Below are 20304 nucleotides of genomic sequence, written 5' to 3' on the forward strand. Positions count from 1 at the left end.
TTTTGTGATTCTCTGATGTTAAGTGAGTTGTGTTATTTTTGTGTAAGATAGTGCTGCCATGCCCTTTGGTGTTCCCCCCTGCTGTGTAACCTAAAGCTGTTCAAGAAATAAAGTGTTTTTGACAGGAATCGTGTTTTGTGATTCTCTGATGTTAAGTGAGTTTTGTTTTAATTTTTCTGTGTGGGGGACTGCTGGTGTAATGTGTCATAATGCTTTGCCTACTTGTACTTTGGAAGGGAGAAAATAATTTTTTTAAACTTTATTTTGTGTTGTTCTTGTTTTATTCTTTGTTGTGCAGTTGGTTCCCATCATAGGGAACAATGGGGCTGGCTGGCCAGCCATCTCTGTAGGTGGTGGGGGAATTTGAGGGAGGGTGTCTGTGGTTCAGGTGCTCTTTCACAGGGACCAGCTGGCACTCAGAAGTGTGCCCGCCATTGTGGCACCCCTGGGCTGTGCAGAATTGCCCAGGGAAAGAGAGTTTAGAAGTTCCCAGCATAGGGAACAAAGGGAGAGGGCTGGCCTTTGCCAGCCTGTTCCTGGGGTTATGGGTGTGGGGCAGGTGGGGGTGGATTTGGGTCTGTGAGGGGCTAATGTGGGGATTTGGGTCTGTGTGTGGCAGCTGGGGGGGAATTGGGTTTGTGTGGGGCTGTAAGGGGTGGACTTTAGGGGCTGAGAGGACCTACTTGGGGAGGCCATGAAATGCCCCCCCCAAGTGGGAGCAGTCTGAGCCTTGGTGGGGAGTGGGAGGAAGGGTGGGAGAAGGGCCCCAGAGGGCTGGGGGGCATTTTGCATGCAAAATGCCACCCCTGGCAAGACAAGCCTCCCCCAGCTGTCAGTGGTAGAGATGAGAGCAGAGCACCTACTTGGGGAGGCCATGAAATGGCCCCCCCAAGTGGGAGCAGGCTGAGCCTTGGTGGGGGGTGGGAGGAGGGGTGGGAGAAGGGCCCCAGAGGGTTGGGGGGCATTTTGCATGCAAAATGCCACCCCTGGCAACACAAGCCTCCCCCAGCTGTCAGTGGTAGAGATTAGAGCACCTACTTGGGGAGGCCATGAAATGGCCCCCCCAAGTGGGAGCAGGCTGAGCCTTGGTGGGGGGTGGGAGGAGGGGTGGGAGAAGGGCCCCTGAGGGTGAGGGGGCATTTTGCATGCAAAATGCCACCCCTGGCAAAGGAAGCCTGCCTCTTCATTTTTTCCCCATAGGAAATAATGAAGAAAGATTAGCAGCAGCACGCTAACAATATGCTGCTCCTTCGCTTTCTTATGGGAGGATGGGGGGACCTGCTTTGGGGGGCCATAACATGGCCCCCCAAAGTCCAATCTGTCTGAAACTTGGGTGGTTGTTAGAGAAGGGTTAGAGGAAGGTCCCCACCAATTTTGGGCTTATTCGGTGGGAAAATGCCTCCTCCAGGCGTCCTGGAAGACGGAGGCATTTTCCCTTAGAAAAAAGCCGAAAGAATGCCGAAATAATGCCGAAAGAATCCCGAAAGCCGAAAGCCGAAAGAGATTCTTGTTTCGGCTTTCGGCTTTAACGATAGAGAATCTTCTTTCGGCTTTCTACTTTCGGCTATAGCCGAAAATTTTTGGCTTGCACACCCCTACTGCACACCGTACTCCAGGCAGGGCCTGACCAACGCAGTATATTGAGGTGTATTTCTTTTAGCCCCAGATACCCTACCTTGGTGACCTCAGAGGGCAGGAGAGCGTGGGTTTCCTTGAGGCGGGATATAGCAGTGTGGCACAGACCCCCCACAACTGCCATGAGTGTGCTGAAATTCTGCAACAATCTTAACTTCTGTAACAAGAGAAAAGATAGAAAGCGGGGAGGAAGGAAGAGGGTATGGTATGGTTATTGGGAAGAAAGAGAATCCAACGTGTCCCCGAACTCCCAGTCCTGAATAAAGAAGGGATCATTCATGGCTTATGTCTTGCCCATCAGAAGTGTGTTGTCTGGGGATATCTCAGTGCCACCGTGCTGTGAATATGCTCAGAGGCACTTGCCAGCCAGCAAGTACTTGGGTAGAGGGTTGGGGGGTGAGATTTTGGTTCTGGATAGGATTACCAATGAATCACAACCTTTCACGGAAAATAAAGAGACTCACAGCCTTGCACTGATTTTTAAATTTGGGGGAGGGGTGGGTGCCAGAAAAGCAGGGCCAGGCTACCCCCCCTCCCCCATTTCTCAGTCTCCTGTTTTCTTTTGCTCTGAGGTCCACTCACTAACAAGGCCTTCGGAGCCTACCCAGGTCTCATTGTTTACTTCGAGAGCTAGCAACCCCAATATTTATTTTATTTATTTTATTAGACTTTTAGTCCCCTCTTCCCATGAGCGGGCCCAGAGCGAAGCACAACATGTTAATATACATAAGGATAAAGACAATGGTATCGATCATAATTATTAAAACATCATAATTTTAGATCCCATCATCTGGTTTTAGGGACTGTTGCTGGTTAAGCATTAACTCCTGAGGAACCGGTAACGGAGACACCAGCCTGTTTCTTCCCTACATTCCCATCCCACCCACCACCCCTATTGTGCTGCCCCCAAAGCAAGAAAATGCAGCCTCACCTGAGTAACGTGGATGAACTTGGTGAAGACTTCTGCTCGCTGTTGGGGTGTCGGACGGTTAAGGATCATGACTTGCACCCACTGGGAGATGCTGTTGCAGAGGGCGATGGAACGCTCCAGGGCCGGACTGCCACAGACCGAGCCGTGTAAAACATAACTCTGGAAGTCCAGGTACTGCCCAGCATATAAGAACAGAAGAATTTGCCTTGTTGAATCGGACCAAAGGTCACCTGCATCCAATGTTTAGCTTCCAACCAGATGGCCCACAAAGGAACTTATCAAGCAGGCCATCACAACCCATTATTTAGAGGTACACTGCCTCTGGATTTGGAGGCTCTATTTAACTACAATGGCTCAATATAGACTTCTCCATCAATCTGTCTAATCCTTTTTAAAAGGAGTGGCTGTCACGACATCTTGAAGTAGGAAACTCTGTTAAGTAATTAACACCTGATAGGAATTGGCGGGGGTGGGGAGGAGTCTTTTGGGCTAATGTTTTTTAACGGTTGCAGATGCCGGATCAATAGAAGCTAATTGAACCCGTTTCCTGATAGCGCTGTTTGGTTGGAGAGCTTAGACAAACAGGAGTTGGGTGGCACCTATGGTGGTGGAGAGTGCCATCAAGTCATAGCTGACTTCTGGCAACCCCTGGTGGAGTTTTCATGGCAAGAGACTAACAGAAGTGGTGTGCCATTTCCTGGTTCTGCAACCCTGGTCTTCCTTGGAGGTCTCCCATCCAATTAATAACCAAGGCCAACCCTGCTTAGCTTCTGAGATCTGACGAGATCAGGCTCACCTAGGCTATCCGGGGCAGGGTGGGTGACACCTTTAAGATTAACAAGATTTTATTACAGAATAAGCTTTTCTGGACTTATTTCTTCAGATGTACTGGCTTGTTTGCTACTGCTCTGCTCAGAAGCGGGCCTCCAGCTGGAGTGGCTCTTTCACAGGAGGAACAGCCATGTCAGTTGGAGGGAGGCTTCGAACTCTGTTGGGTAGGGTGGGTAGATACTGGCCAATGAGTGGATTTCCAGGGTATGAAAGCTCCTACCCTGGAAATCTAGTTGCTCTTTAAGGTGTTACTGGACCCAAATCTCATTAGTTAAAGTTAGCACCCCAAATGAATGGGGGATTATGCTAACAGCTAATACATAAAGAAAGTAAGAAACCTATAACTAAGTCGATTACGTTTAAAGAGAATTTATATAAGAAGTTTTACAGATGGTACTTAACACCGGATAGACTGGCTAAAATGTATTAAAATGTGTCAAGTAGTTGTTGGTGTGAAACATACAGGAACATTCTGCCACATGTGGTAGACTTGTAAAGGCATACATAAATTTTGGGTAATGGTTCACACGTTACTTTAAGCAATTTTACAGGTGTCAATACCCTTTAAACCAGAGTTGTTTTTGTTGAATTGCGTCTCTGATGAATTTAGTAAGGATCAGAAATATTTTACAATATATATGCAGTAACGGCCGCTAGAATCTTATTTGCATATTACTGGAAACGTCAAATAATACCTACGCAAGAAGAACTAGTGGTGAAGATAATGGAAAGTGCAGAAATGGATAAACTGACTTCAGTACTGAAAGGACAAATGGAAGAGGACATTGCTGGGCCTTTATTCTATGATTGGGCTAAAAGTAAGCATAAAGATGTGAGTGTATTAAGGATATAAAGGCTTTAAGGTAATTGCTTTCAACTATCATCGTCTACTGATGTGTAATACTAAATGATATGTAGAGTACTGTTGTAAGCACACTATATAATATTTTTTTGCTTCTTTCCCTTTCCCCCCTCTCTTCCCCCTATTTTGATTTGCTGAAAAATTATTAATAAAATATAATTGAAACAAACAAACAAACAAACAAACAAACCTGACCTGGATGGCCCAGCCTAAACTAGGCCGTTTCCACACTACTTACCTTCATCCAGAATGCTGCGGAATGCCGCAAAAAAACCATGGAAGATAGCGTCTTCTCATGCGAGCAGACGCTATCTTCCGTGCTTTTTTCGTGACATTCTGCAGCGCTCCGGATGAAGGTAAGTAGTGTGGAAACAGCCCTAATCTCATCAGATCTTAGAAGCTAAACAGGGTGGGCACTGGTTAGTTAGTACACGGATGGGAGAACACCAAGGGTTGTTCTCCGGAGGCAGGCAATGGCAAACCTCTTCTGCTCATCTCTCACCTGGCAGACCTCCCCCCACCTCCACATAGGATAGAAATGAAATCACATTTGCAAGCCCTAGATGGGTGGCTGCTATTACCACTGTCCCCAAGAGACAGCCCAGGCTACCCAGGGAAGCCTACAGACAGAAGGAATGCCTGGGCTAGTCCGGAAGCCTGCGCAGCTGCCGGGCCTATCTGTACAACGATTCTCGCTGGTGCTGGCCGTTCCCTACCGAGATGCGGCAGAAGGCCTTGAACTCCAGGTAACTGAGGTGGTTGGCCAACTCGCCTGCGTCGAGGTGGTCGAAAAGTAGAGACACCTTCCGCTTCTTGCCACAGCCGGGGCTGCTTTGGTAGCTGAGCGAACGGTTCCACGTGTAGGCACGGCTGGAGGGAGACAGGGAAGGAAAGCCAAGATAGGTTGGGACTCGAAGTGTGTTCAGAGGAGCCCTTGGCATGCTCAGAGGAGCACTGCTGAGCAGGCGGGTTCGAACGGATAAAGGGAAGTACTTCTTTGCCCAAAGAGTGATTAACACATGGAATTCACTGCCCCAGGAGGTGGTGGCAGCTTCAAGCATAGACAGTTTCAAGAGGGGATTGGATAAACATATGGAGCAGAGGTCCATCAGTGGCTATTAGCCACAAGATATAGATGGAACTCTCTGTCTAGGGCAGTGATGCTCTGTATTCTGCTCTGTTTGGGGGGGGCAATCAGTTGGAGGGCTTCTAGTGTCCCCCACTGGCAGACCTCCTGATGACACCTGTTTTTTTGGCCACTGTGTGACACAGAGTGTTGGACTGGATGGGCCACTGGCCTGATCCAACATGGCTTCTCTTATGTTCTTATGAGCCCTTACCCAGAAATGCAAAAGGGATGGAAGGAAGAAAGGCACGCTAAACACATTAGCATGGCTGGGTTATTCTATTGCATTTTTCTCCTTCCTTTCCTTGGCAGGTCAGGACTGTGGTATGCAGTTCCTTCCTTCCACCACTTGATGCTTACAACAACCCTGCAGAGTAGGTTGGGCTGCTTGGTGCAAGGATGACCACTGAGCTTAATGGCAGAGTGGGGCGGGCACTGACATGCCCTCACTTCCTCACATCTGACGGCTGCTCTCTCTAGTCCTAGTTTAGCACCATGCCATAAAGAGGGAAAGGCATCAGGGAGCCCGAACTCCTGGGTTCTCTCTTGGGGGTGGGAGGTGGAATTGAGAGCCAAGATTCCTGAGGGTTTCCTAGGCGTGATTCATAAATGTCAGAATCCAGAAAGCCAGAACTCCCTGGGTCTTGTAGTGCAGAGCAATGTGTCAGTGTGGTAGAGTGTCAGACCTGGAACAGAAAGTCTTGGGTTCAAATCCAGGTACACAGCCACGAAACTCACGAGTGACCCCGAGCCAGTTGCTCTCTTGCCTTATCCTAACTCACAGGGTTGTTGTGAGAGTAGAACAGAGGGTGTAGCTTCTACTGAAACCATGATATGGGGATTAATTGGTGGGGAGGAGGGAAATGGGGCGTTAGCCTGAAGGGTCCCTTCCAAAGCACCCTTGGAGTCACTTTACACAATCAAATGACAGCCACAGAGAGAGATCTCTGTTAGGTAAGAAAAACTTAATTATTCTGGTACATCCCCCCCCAAAACCCATAGAGAGTCACCATTTCTCTCTCTAAAAGAGTCTTATTCAGGGCTTTTTTCTGGGGAAAGAGGTGGTGGAACTCAGTGGGCTGCCCTTGGAGAAAATGGTCACATGGCTGGTGGCCCCGCCCCCTGATCTCCAGACAGAGGGGAGTTGAGATTGCCCTCCGCACCACCAAGCGGCGCTGAGAGCAATCTCAACTCCCCTCTGTCTGGAGATCAGGGGGTGGAGCCACCAGCCATGTGACCATTTTCAAGAGGTTCTGGAACTCCGTTCCCCCCGCGTTCCGGCTGAAAAAAAGCCCTGTTCTTATTTCTGCGGGTCTTTGAACTTTCGTATGTGCACGCACTTACAAGAATGGCACCAAAGAGCTACAGGGATTTCTTACTTAATGGTAAAATTCTGTTAGAACAGCAGGTGCCCAATGTCGTTCTCGGCAAGGTCAGGCAGCTGGGAAAGAATGGGGTAAATGCCAAATTGTGGATCGTGAGCAGGGCTGGATCCGCCCTTTAACTTCGCAGGAAATCCCCAGTGGGCCACTTTCCTGCAATGCCGCTAGCCAGCCGAGCCACGGCTGCATGGGGGAGCCCCTTGGCCAAACCAATAGCCACTGCGGCCTCTGAACAGACTGCTCAGTCTTTTACTTGGGCTGTTTTAGTGAGCACAACTCTTCCCGTTCACTCCATAGCAATATCCTCCAAGGATACCTGCTGGTTGGCATCTCCCTTTCTTCCCCCTCCCCTGAGCCATTCCATTGCAGGGTTTGATTCTGGAGCTGGGGTGTGTGTGTGTGCACCACTCACGTGTTGGAGATATCGAGCAGCTGGCAGTGCGCCTCCTGGTCCTCCTTCTTCACCACCTCCCAAATCTCAGCCACAGCCTCTTCCAAGTGCAGGTCCACCCGGAAGGCCTCGGGGTAGTGGAGGAGCCAGTACCTGAAGCCAGAAAGGAGATGGTTCAGCTTGAACTATGCAGAGAACTGCCAGGTGGTGGAGACCCACGGGTGTGCCCGGCCAGGAATAGCGGTGGTGGGGTGGGAGGACAGGGGAAGCGGGGAGAACTCAGACCGGAGGAAGTGACAGATTCGGAGCTGGTGTTCCGGCCGCTTCTCCCGGGACGCTTCCTGGTATGTAGGACGTTGAGTTAAGGCTTCAGTTGTGCATAGCTTTGGGGAAAGAAGCCCGGCATGCAGAAAGCCTGGCCATTCGCACCTCGAACCCACTTCCCTCCTACATTCCTTTAGGAGTAAACTTAAAGCCAAAGGTTAAAAGATGAAACCATTCGGAAGCGAGGGCATGTCCCAAGATTCTGAGCTTGACAAGCAAAGCATTTCTCCCATAGAGAGCCAAGCTACAAGTGACGAATGACACTTGCCTGGCCAGTGAACAGACTCACGTGTCTTCCTCCCTGTTCACTTGCTCAAATGGAGCACAAGTGAATGGCAAGTGAACAGGGAGGAAGACACGTGAGTCTGTTCACTTGCCAGGCAAGCGTCATTCGTCACTTGTAGCTTGGCTCTGTGTGTCATTCATCACTTGTAGCTTGGTTCATGGTCTCCCCCTTAACTCGGAAGGGGCAGACTCTGCAATTGAGCATTATTTTCTTGCACTGTTGCCACCTTGTGGGGTGACGCTGGTGGGCAGGGCCAGCCAAGGGGCTGTGGCATTACCTGCACTCGCCACCGGCTGGAGCCCATCCTATCTATGCTACCTGTTTTAAATCGATTAACTGATAGTGTTGAGTCCTGCAAGGAGCTGTAACCCTTCTGGGTCTACATTCAGTTTCAAAAGGCTAAGGAATTCTTGTGCAAGAAATTCTCATCCCCCACCCAGAAGAAATACTCCAAGGGCACCTGGGGAGAAGGCAGGATTGTTCAATCAGCTTCTAAAACCTGGTTGAGGATTCCAATATAAATGTAACAATTTTTGATGGCTACGGTGCGGTCATTCACAGGTCAGTGTGTGTTGGCAAGGAACTTTGCTCTCTGACCACCTCTGCTTACCAGAGGTCGCTTGTTTTAAGAGGAAAATTCAGAGATGGTGGAATTGCTGCCTGTATCTGCAACGGCACACTCTGAGAGTGCTGAAATGTGCAGACAGGGACTCAAAGTGTCCCACTTCTGGCACCATCTCCCCAGTCTTGATACCGGAACCCCTTTCCAATGCTACCGAGGTGTTTTCGTGTTGTGGATGAAAGGGCAACAAGGGTACCCAAACAAAGGATATAGAGTCAAGAGGCGGCGAGCCAGCTCTGCTGATGGCACGACCCAGCTGTGGACTGTCAGCGTCATGTTTACCATGAAATCACTGGTGCACAGGTTCCCATCCAAATCTAGAAAAGGAAAGGGTTAAGCAGAATTATTTGGGGCCGAGGAGAAGAAAAGCTGGGCTGCAAAGACGTACTGAAGACAGGATTGTCAACACAGCATTGAAAAATAGTAAAGAGTCCAGTAACACCTTTAAGACTAACCAACTTTACTGTAGCATAAGCTTTTGAGAACCACAGCTATCAGATGAATTTGACGAAGATGGATAGCAAAATGGTTGTTGTGGATTTTCTGGGCTGTATAGCTGTGGCCTAGATAGCAAAAGCTTATGCTACAATAAAGTTGGTTAGTCTTAAAAGTACTACTGGACCCTTTACATTTTGCAGCTACAGACTAATACGGCTAACTTGTCTGGATCTACAGCATTGAAAGTGGAATGGATTCCAGCTTAGAGATGACCCTAAAGGTCCCATAGCTCAACGGCAGAAAGTACCCAATAGTTGTAGATGAAAATGCATTACAGTTAATTAGCACCATTGAGGTGCATTGAAGTCTCTGGTCTGTTGTTTTCTTACTGGCCAGAAACGCTCTTGATTTACTTGACTCTGCCTGGTTACAGGAATGATGGCTTGCCCAGATATTCTCTCTGTGGTTAAGCTGGTTTTAAGGGGAAACGGGGATGAAAGTCCTTTTCAAGTGGGCAGCTGGGATACTCCCAGATGGAGTCACATCAGAGGAATACCAAATAAAATCACAAAAGTCCCATTGAATGTGCTTGAGAGCCAGTTTGGTGTAGTGGTTAAGAGCACGGGACTCTAATCTGGAGAGCCGGGTTTGATTCCCCACTCCTCCACTTGAAGCCAGCTGGGCGAACTTGGGCTAGTCACAGCTCTTTCAGAACTCTCTCAGCCCCACCCACCTCACAGGGTGTTTGCTGTTGTGGGGATAATAATGACATACTTTGTAAACCGCTCTGAGTGGGCATTAAGTTGTCCTGAAGGGCGGTATATAAACTGAATGTTATTATTATAAGGGAAAGGTCCCACTCCCTCACCCACCCACCCTTCAGTTACCAAAGGAGCGAAGGCATTTCTCAATCAAGTCATCTAATGTGCAGGAACGGTTCAGTTCTCCTAGTGTAATGGAAGCCAATGCTTGGTTGATTTCCCTGGGGTTAGGACAGGTCATCCGGCGTCGGCTCTTCCGCCGGTGGATCTTGCCAGAGCCCAGGAGGGGGGCAGCATCTGTTGGGTTGTGGGCTTCTGTCCGCAATTTCCTGCAAAGGGCAAAACTCTCAAACTGGTCCCTGAGTAGAGCTGAGCAACCAGCAGCAGCAGCAGCACACGGACTACTTGTCTCAGCTTGCTCTTGGCCACCAGTGGCCCACCAAGGCAGTGACCACTCGAATCTTTCCCGTAAGTGAAAAATTTAGTCCATCCTTGTTCTATGCTGTTGAACACGTTTTGTAAGCCTCCTTGGGCCTCTGTTTTTAGAGGGAAAGATGGGATAGAACTATTGAGTTTCTCTACATGAGACATCTTATACGAGGATGCTCAAGTGTAGGGAGACACAATATTAGCTGGGAAGCGCAGTTTAAGAAGACAGAGCAGGCAGAGATCACTCCTCAGAGGGTTTGTTAATTTCATCTTCGCCTCCAGAAGGCTCTGTCAATTTCACCTCCCAAAGATTAAATTAACAAACCCTCTGAGGAGCCATCTCTGCCTGCTCTGACTTTTAAAACTACCTTGTGTAGACAGGCTCTGTCTTTTTAAACTACACGTCCCAGCTAACATTGCATCTCCCTACACTTGAGCGTTCTCATGTAAGATGTCTCATATAGAGAGACTTGTGTCTGATTTAAATTCATATGTATAAAAAAAGCAAGCTTGGAATATCTGAATCTGGAAGAATGGTGCCTTAAATCACCACCATCACCCCATTCCCAAGATTTTCCCAACAATGTAGCCGTTACTCATTGAGAAGGCTCTTTTTAGCTGGTTGCCTGCAATAGCCTCTCTTACCCTAGTTTAAATGCCAAGGTTCTTTGTTTGTTGACTTAAAGGACACTACAAAGACCTATGATAAGTTATCAAGGAAACATATCTCAGCAGTGCAGTCTTTGACCTAGCAGGGCATATGGTGCACAATGCGCATGCGTTCATGTACATGCGTTGAAATGCATCAGGACTTGAAAGAGTACACAGATAGGGCTGCTAAAGACCCCAGGGAGTGAATTGGCCCTAAGAAATTACAAGTCTAGCCACTCAAACTGGCCACATTTTAACCAAGCATACCCCAAAGTCAAAATGAGAGTAAAAAATGAGATCAGGAATTATTTGTTCTTTTATTCATGTATACATTTTGGATCTTGTCCTTCTTCCCAGAAGGTCAGAGTAGTGGACACTGGTCTTCCTTTCCTGCTATATGACTGTTTCAAGACTCTGCCGGTAAGCTAGGCTGAGAAAAAATGACTGATCTGAGATCAACTGGTCACGTTCACGGCGGAGTGAGGATTTGAACCCAGGACTCTCCTGTCCTAGCTTAACAAATTGACCAGACAGGGGCCGTTTCCAGGCAGCTTACCTTCTGCCTCTCCATGCTGCAACGTCGCGGCTCGTGCCGGAGAAAACGTGAAATAGCGCATTTTCTCGCGCGAGTTTTGCACGATGTTGCGTAAAACTCGCACCACCATCCCAAATCCCCAGGAATGTCCCAACCTGGAGATGGCGACGACCCTACAGAATCTGAAGTAGGCCTTTCAGACCTTTCTGTAACCCTTGGATCACTCTTAACTTCCCCAGCGCTTCCGCATTTCCCCACATGCAAGCACACTTCCCCCCACCCCGTCCCTTGCATCTGAAAGCAAACCAATCAGCCAGCAGCTATATTTGGAAGTCTTGAATTCTACCAGGGACTTCCTCTCTTTTGCCCAACTTCCTTGCAGGCATGGGCTGCATCCTCCTACCTCTGCATGTGAGGAGGCCAAGCTCTCTCCTCCTTTGAAGTCTCTTCCCAGCTTCGCACCAGGTCAGATTTGGCCTGTCTTTTGTTATTGTCACACCTGGGCCCCCTGCCCCAACCATGAGGAACCAGCTCCTTTACACGTTCTCCTGCAAGGCTCTTAAGGTACACGTTATTAGACTGGAGCTTCCGAAGCAGACCTCTGCAATATCTCAGCCTGCCCAATTGACGATGCTGAAAGATTTGGAACTGCAAGCGGAATGAGAAAGACGGACTTGTACCGTTCAGCTTTAAAGCATCCAAAAGAGAAGCTCTGGACATACGTGATGCTCTGATACAGGAATATAAAATAGGCACCTGGGCCGTTTCCACACTACTTACCTTCAGCCGGAACGCTGTGAAAAAAACGTGGAAGATAGCGTCTTCTCGTGCAAGAAGACGCTATCTTCCGTAGTTTTGACGTGACTTTCCACAGCATTCCGGATGAAGATAAGTGGTGTGGAAATGGCCCTGCTCTGGTTTTCTTGGATTTGTTGTGGTTAGAACTCAAGTGTTAGAGGCTTCAGAGCAAGGGCTGCCCGAGAAACATCGCCACAAAATCAGTGGCCCATGTTCGGACAGGTGAGCCTTTGAACTAAGGTTGCCAACCTCCTAGTGGTGGCTGGAGATCTCCCGGTATTACAACTGATCTCCGGACCATAAAGATCAGTTCCCCTGGAGAAATTGGCTGCTTTGGAGGGTGGACTGCAAGTGGAGCGCAAGTGAACAGGGAGGAACACCCGTGAGTCTGTTCACTTGCCATTCAAGTGTAATTCGTCCCTTCTAGCTTAGCTCTTAGTCAAAAGAGCCAATAGTTACATCCTTTTCCAGGGCAGATTCCCTACATCCTGAGCTGGGTGGGCAGCGATTTAATCCTGGGAGCATGAGATTGCAATCACAGGGATGAGGCATCCCCTGTTGAGTTTCTGCCTACTGTGAAACTCTTTACTGTGCCAGCAAGAACGAGAACTACTGAAACAGTCTCCTGGGAGAATGCTGCATTTTTGTGTCGCGACAGACAGAAGGAAGCATTTTTAAAATCTAGAAAGAGAACTAAATGAAGGAGCAAAAATGCAAGATGACACTGGCAGTGCAGCTTACCTCTTGCTCTCTCTTCGGATCATGGCGCAAATCCTTCTCCAAAGTCACAGTTCCAACCTGGGCTTTGCCGTAGGTGCCTCTTTCCTGTCCTTGCAGAAGTCTCTCTGCCAGGTGCTGGCCCAACCCAAGGAGAGGCGTACCGTAGAACACAGCACTCTCGGCAAGGCGGCTGAGTCAAAAAATGAACTTGTTGCTTTTAAGCTGAAGTGGAGTAAAAGGGAACTGCTCATGCGATGGGTGTCTGTATGCACGCGTGCAAGGAAGAGATAGGAATGGAGCACTGACTTGAGGCTTTGATAGCAGAGCAGCAATTTGGGGTGGGCTCTGTTTGTTTCTTTGAACCAGCAGGATCCCTGTGCCCTTGATGGAGGCCAGGCAAGCAGAAATTCAACAGGTAAAGCGGGCCCCTTCTGACTCCATCTGAACTGCTGCTTGCCACAAAGCCAGTAAAGCCAGAAAGGAAAAGGGTGGCAATTGGGCAGCACAAGAGGGGTTGCCAGCCTCCAGGCGGCATCTGGAGTTCTCCTGGAATTACAAGTGATTTCCATTGAGATAGATCAAGATGGGTAGCCCTGTTAGTCTGTCTGTAGCAGTAGAAAAGAGCAAGAGTCCAGGGCCGTTTCCAGATGGCTTACCTGAAGCCGCTCCATGCCGCAATGTTGTGGATCGTGCCGGGGAAAACGTGAAATATCGCGTTTTCTCGCGCGAGTTTTGCTCGACGTCGCGCAAAACTCGCACGAGAAAACGCGATATTTCACATTTTCCCTGGCACGATCCACCACATTGCGGCATGGAGCGGCTTCAGGTAAGCCATCTGGAAATGGCCCAGTAGCACCTATAAGACTAACACAATTTGTGGTAGGGTATGAGCTTTTGTGAGTCAGCTCACTTCTTCAGATACAGCTAGAATGGGAGTCCATCTGTCCTTATATCTTGGAGGCCGATTCCGCACGGCTTACCTGAAGCCGGAACATTGTGGACATTCCGCAACATTCCGGCTTCAGGTAAGCCGTGCGGAATCGGCCGGAGAGTGGAGTAATTTCAGATGCCGAATGACAATAGCAGGTAAATGAATGAATTTTATTGTAACGGTCATTGGACCAGTGATACAGATAAAATCAGGACATAAAGCAAGATAAAATACATTATTTAAAATTCATATACTTCAAGTAATATATACAAGCACCTGTCCCATTATACTAATAGACAGAGAATGACAATAGCAGGCCTGATTTCTCCACACCTACTACCTGAGACAGGATAATTGCTACATTTAGGTTGGCAACTGAGTGGACCCAACAATATCAGCCATACCATCTCCGGTTCATACTCCTGCTCTTCCTCGAATGTGATTTACGTCTTCACGTGCCTGCAATGCCCCTCCACCCTCTACATTGGACAAAGTGGCCAGTCCCTTCGGCAAAGAATTAATGGACATAAGTCTGACGTCAGAAACCAAAAACCAGTGTGGTGGGAGGGGGGACATTTTCACCTTCCAGGACATTCAGTTCCATCCTGACCTAAAAGTAGTAGTTATCCTGCAGATAACTACAAAGCAAGATCAGAAAAAGACTGCTGATTTGCAACTGACAGCTGAGCTCTTTCCCAAACTCTACCCTCCCTTCAATCTACTCTCAAATCTGCAGGAATTTCCCAACCCAGAGTTGGCAGCCCCAGCTAGGAAATGGAACTCAAGCTTTTCTGTTCCGCTTCCTTTGAATGTAGCCCTCTAACCACTGGAAATTACTTTCCCCAAACTCAGTCTAGGATTCAGTCCTTCCGTTGCGGGAGGTGTGTGTCCCTTTAAACATTGTCTTTGCCTCCCAGAGAAAATTGATAAAAGGGCCATTTCCCAGTTTGCTTCTATGCCTTTTTTTCCCATCCCCAAAGTGGGCTGGAGGTGGGGACTGGTTGCAGACCAAAGCCTGCTTTTGGGGGGGGAAGATGGTCTCCGAGGAAGCCAAATTGTGGGCAAATGGAGGCATTTCAGAGATGAGGATTTTAAACTGGATCTGGCAAAAAAAGTTTTAGGGGCAGAGTTAAGGGTTTTGAAAGGCCTTTGAGGGCATCTTTCGCCTCGGAAGGGAACAGAAGTCACTGGGGGAGCCAGCCAAAGAAGGGGCTTAATTAATCTCAACAGCAGTGGGAAAATATAGTTGTCTTTTAAAGTCCTTTTACTGAGGCAGGCCTGGCTTGTGGTTGCGGGTGGGGTATTTTGGTGAGTTCGTGGCCTGTTTCTTTGCAAACCGAAACACAAGATCAGAGTGTATATTTTTTTTTAATTGTGGGAAGAAGAGGGGATCCTGAAATCAGGTTTCCAGATTATTCAGGTTTGTAATGTGTGATAGTTAGTGGCATAAAAGCTATGCCTACCCTAGAAAAGGAGGAGCTTTCCCGTGCTATCGTCCACTACCTCCGCAGCATTGGAGTTCATGTCCGACCCGGGAAACTCAGCCCGAACCAGGTGAGTGGATTGGAGTAGTGGCTTGCACAAACTTGTGGACCTGTATGTACATTCTGTTTTTGAGTGCCCGGTAGAATGAAATGAAGCTTGTGGGGGATTTCACCAGACTCCTGGGTTCTCAATTGCTAGTTCTGGAGAAGTTAGCTGTGTTGGTCTGTAGCTGCAAAATAGTAAAAAGTCCAGTAGCATCTTTAAGCCTAACCAACTTTATTGTAGCATAAGCTTTTGAGAATCACAGCTCTCTTTGTCAGATGCGTCAGGGCATCATGCATCTGACGAAAAGAGCTGTGGTTCTCAAAAGCTTATTCTACAAAAAAGTTGGTTAGTCTTAAAGGTGTTCCTGGACTCTTTACTAGTTCTGGAGACAGAGTGATATAAGGGGTGGAGAGGGAAGAAAATAACAAGCCCTACCTGCCAAGGTTGTTGGGGAAACAGAAAACTCTTGCAAGAGACATTCCCAGGGTTCACCTTTTTTGAAAAGTGCTGCATAGGGTGTTGTTAGTAGTGATTTAAAGGATTTAAGAAGGAATAAGTAGATTGGGGCGGGATTCACCCCAATAGTGCTCTTGTACCTTTAATGGTAACATAGCAGGCAGAAATTTAACAGGGAAATCTTCCAGGACAAACCACAGACTAGAGTGATGGAGAAATGCTTTGCTATTGCAGTCCAGCCCCAAGTCAGAAATGCCGGGCTTCAATCGCCAAAGTGGAGGACTTATTTTTCCAAGCCAGGGCTCATTCTAGGACATATGAAACATCAATAAAGATTAGAGTCTCTGAACATGAGCAGAGTGCTTTGAGCTCTAGTGCTGAGTCTTGACACAACTTTAAATGCCAGTCCTGTGCCCTGTAACAGGGAAAGTAAATAGTGCCTCTGATCAAGCGCAAAGTCTTTTATGGCAAGCCGCCTCAGGAGAGCCTTTCCATTCTATAGGTTCAAGCCACAACCATTTGTGCTTCTGTAACCAGAAGGCATAACTCCTTTCTTGTGTGTGTGTGGGGTGGTGCTTTGTGACCCAAACTGGCTGTTTCGCCTTTGTTCTCAGCGGGACCTTCACCCCAAGCTTACAGCATCTGCGGTTGAACCTCTAAGCTGACTGCAGCCCTCATTTGTGGCTGAAGGGGGGAACCACCCTACACTCGTCTCTGGGAATGGAAGGCGCAGAAAAACCCAGTGACTGGCGGAGGCCAGGTTCTGTGTGGGCAGGCCTTTACCTCAAAGGGACGTTGTGCATGCCTGAGGGGAGAGAGATGTGGTTCATGGGGGAGTTCTTACTTTGTGTGTGTTCAGCCCTCAGTGTCTCCAGGTAAAGGAGATTCTGGAACCAGCTGCTGAGAAAACGGCCGATCACAACTGACAATATCCGGCACGGTAGATCCAGTGGTCTGACCCAGTAAAAAGTAGTTTCACGTGTTCCGTTTCTAGAAGGAACTGGAATTTGGAGGACAGATGCAGCCGCAGGCCCTCTTAGAACCCACGAGTCCTGCCTTGGAGGGGTTAGACTCTTATCCAACCTGTGATGTTGCAGATTTCTATAACGAGAGGTTCAGGGGCATAAACCTGATAGGCTCCCTCTGGCTGGGAAATAATTTTAGATGGGGGGATGTGTGTAGAGAGTGGTGGGGCAATAATACTCTGTACATGCCTAGAGGCAGATTCTTTTTCTTGCTTCTTTCCAAGCATCCAGTCTGGGGGTCAGCTTCTACAGCTGAACTCAGATGGTTCCAATTAAGACTTCCTGTTTTAAAAACAACACCCCAATTTAATGAATTTTGTGAAGGTAATTGGATTTTTTTTTAGAGTACTGTCAGCATATTGTTTAAAGAGCAAAAGAACTGCAAAGAGGTCTCTGTCCCAAGGAGTTTGCAGTTGACATGTTGACTCTGGTGTTCAGTCTAAGTTGGCTTTCTTGTAGGAGAAGCCGGTGTCTGTTCCAGCCAGAGGCCTGTTCGGCATCCCTCTTTGCTCACTGCCCTATTCGGCACAGGCAGAAGGGGTCCCGCAGTAAGTATTTTGTGCCCTTCTTGGATTGCTCTCTTTTAACCTCTCTGGAAACCTCTTTCCCTCTCTGTGTACATTCAGAATCTTCTTTGGGTTGTGAGACCCTTTCAAGGGTACCTCAGGCCACCATAGGAGGGCAAGGGCTGTTTCTTTTTAGAGTTGCCAACTCTGGATTGGGAAATTCCTGGATATTTGGGGGTGGACATCAGTCGATTATAATTCCATAGACTCCACCTTCCAAGGAGCCTTTTTCTCCAGGGGAACTGATCTCTCTTGCTTGTAATTCCAGATCTCCAGGCCCTACCTGAAGGTTGGCAGCCCTAATTTCCTACCAGGCAGGAAACATTGCAGAGGACTTCCCCATGTCCATTGCTAGAAGGCTGAATTACTCCCACTGGCAAAATGTGGAGTTTGAATTGTTCCAGCCCATGGACGTTCATTCACATGACCACTCAGAACCAAGCTACCAGTGACGCCTGACACAAGTTGGACACTTGTCGGCTTCCCTCAAGTTTTGATGGGAAATGTAGGCATCCTGGTCTTGCAGCTGTAATGGAGAGACAAGCTGTAAAACCAGGACGCCTACATTTCCCATCAAAACTTGAGGGAAGCTGACAAGTGTCCAATCTGTGTCAGGCGTCACTTGTAGCTTGGCTCTCAGTTTGGTTTTACTCAAGTGAACACACAGCCTGTGTGACAGCAACACGGATTTTTTTATTTCTTCACAATGGTCTCTGTTTTGGCTAGCTGCTGTGTACTGCTGTTTCTTTCTAGCAGCCCAGGAGGCCCCACATGTGTTAGCCTATGCTTTCCCCACTGAGGATTTAAACCCCTTTCCTTCCCAAAGCAGCAACTGCCTCTCCTTCCCCCCTGCTCCAGATTGCTTGAGGGCCAAGCTACAAGTGACGCATGACACTTGAACAGTAAGTGAACAGACTCACGTGTATTCCTCCCTGTTCACTTGCGCTCCACTTGCGCTCCACTCGATCACTACGTGTCATTTGTCACTTGTAGCTTGGCCCTGAGTCTGTTCACTTGCCGTTCAAGTGTAACTCGTCACTTCTAGCTTGGCCCATAGTCTCCCCACCATCTCCTTGTGGTTCCCTTGCACCCGTAGATTCCTTGTGGATGCCTGTGAGCTACTCCGTCTCCATCTTCATATCGAAGGACTCTTCCGGAAAAGTGGCTCGGTTACCCGCATCAAAGCTTTGAAGGTAATCTGTGGTGGTGGGGCCTTGGGGTATGGGGGATTGGGCCCTGTGAGTGAGTAGCGGCAGGGATACCCCGAACTCCCTAGATGGGAGGTCTCAGCTCCTCAGCTGATATGCTGCAGAGATTGGCAGGTTTCCTTGTAAGTTTATCAGGGGTTCCTCAATGAGAATAGATCCAGAGGAGTTAGCCGTGTTAGTCTGTAGTAGCAAAATAGAAAAGAGTCCAGTAGCACCTTTAAGACTAGCCAACTTTACTGTAACATAAGCTTTCGAGAACCACAGCTCTCTTCATCAAATGCATGGAGGGTATCATTCATTCAATGAGAATGGAAGGAGATGTTATAAAGAATTGCATGTGACTTTTTCTCCAGAGTGTTTATTGTTTATCCAGAGGAGTTAGGTGTATTAGTCTGTAGTTGCAAAATAGTAAAGAGTCCAGTAGCGCCTTTAAGACTAACCAACGTTATTGTAGCATAAGCTTTCGAGAATCTCAGCTCTCTTAGTCAGATGCAACTTTATTGTAGCATTAGCTTTCAAGAACCACAGCTCTCTTCATCAGGTGCATCTGACAAAGAGAGCTGTGGTCCTCGAAAGCTTTTGCTACAATAAAGTTGGTTAGTCTTAAAGGTGCCATTGGACTCTTTATTTTTAATTAAAAGTAGCCTTGGGAGGCTGCAAGTGAAAGATAATGAAAAACAGAAGAAAGGGTGGATTTAACCCCTTTAATTCCCCCCCCCACCCCCCCAAGCTACTTTTCCATTCAAAATTCTGTTTGCCTGCCATTTCCCCCCGTACTTGGTAGAAGGCAGGCAATTTTTTAACTGCTTATTTTTGTGTTTTTGAATTGATGTGGTTTGCTCTGAGCCTGCTTGCAGGGACAGTGGATTACAAATCTAATAAGTAAATAAAATAAATAAAATAAAATCTGGAGTAAACATCTCCAGCCTATCTTTGGGACTGCAGTTTTAAAATAACGTTGGAAAGAAATTATTGTAGGGCCTGCTGTTGCTTTCTTTACATAACTTCTGTTTTCCTTATGCTGTTGAGGAAACTGTATGTGTGCCTTTAAGGCCACGCAGAAAGTGAGTCTTGTAATGCGCTGGAATCTTTCCCTCCATAAAAAGAAAGCTCCCTGCGCAGAGAAAAGTTGCACATCATGGTGCCAGTTAAGCAGAGGTTTTCCCTCCTCTTTGCAGCCTGTCTTCTTTACCTGTTGAATCCCTTTCCGGCCAGCCTTAGAAATAATCTACCATTTTTTTCTCCATCAAGAAGCTCAGAGGGCATACACGGTTCACCATTATAGCCCAAGATCACCTAGAGAACTTCAGAACTGAGTGAGGATTCAAACTCAGATCTTCCAAATCCTAGTTTGACTCTTTCGCCACTGCAGCACACTGCTGCTTTAATCCCACCTTCGGTCACAAGACAGACCTGTGCCTTTTGGTCTCTGTTCCTAGAAGGGTGCCCGAGGCTGTCTGCTGGTTGTCTGGGGTAACTCCCTTACTCACTCTTGCTTTCCTGACAGTGGTGTGCATGGAAGGGGTGTTGAAATCCGTCCGAGGAAAGGTTGCTTAAAGACACGGGAACTTAAGCAATTATATTGCCAGTAAACATTTTTTGGTTTGCCACCCTTTGGTTGCCCCACGAAGAAAAGTAGATTTTTCAAAAGGCTCGGGAGGAAGTGATTTCCTCTTTATCAAATGTGAACAGATAACACATCTAAGGTTTGCTTATCGTGGTCTTTTTGCATTGCTAGAGCATTTTCCATGCAAGGCCAAGTAGTTTTTTGTCTTAATATCAGTTTTTCTTAAACATAATTACTTTATGTCCCTGTGGGGAGAATGGCTTCTCCCTCGTGCCCCCGATACTAGAATTCAGGGTTAT

General features: G+C 47.8%; 1 protein-coding gene across 1 annotated transcript in view; it reads right to left on the reverse strand.

Annotated features, from left to right (window-relative positions):
* Nucleotides 1-12821, reverse strand: part of RASGRP4 (RAS guanyl releasing protein 4) — a 30496-nt gene extending 17675 nt beyond the window's left edge. The window contains 8 exon segments of the mRNA XM_054998955.1: nt 1676-1792; nt 2567-2740; nt 4976-5129; nt 7180-7311; nt 7444-7506; nt 8602-8707; nt 9716-9918; nt 12744-12821. Of these exon segments, the coding sequence (XP_054854930.1) occupies nt 1676-1792; nt 2567-2740; nt 4976-5129; nt 7180-7311; nt 7444-7506; nt 8602-8707; nt 9716-9918; nt 12744-12766 (972 nt within the window). The 5' untranslated portion in view covers nt 12767-12821.
* Between the last annotated feature and the right edge of the window lie 7483 nt (nt 12822-20304).

Source organism: Eublepharis macularius, chromosome 15, assembly GCF_028583425.1.
Source record: "Eublepharis macularius isolate TG4126 chromosome 15, MPM_Emac_v1.0, whole genome shotgun sequence".
In the NCBI taxonomy this organism is placed as follows: Eukaryota; Metazoa; Chordata; class Lepidosauria; order Squamata; family Eublepharidae; genus Eublepharis; species Eublepharis macularius.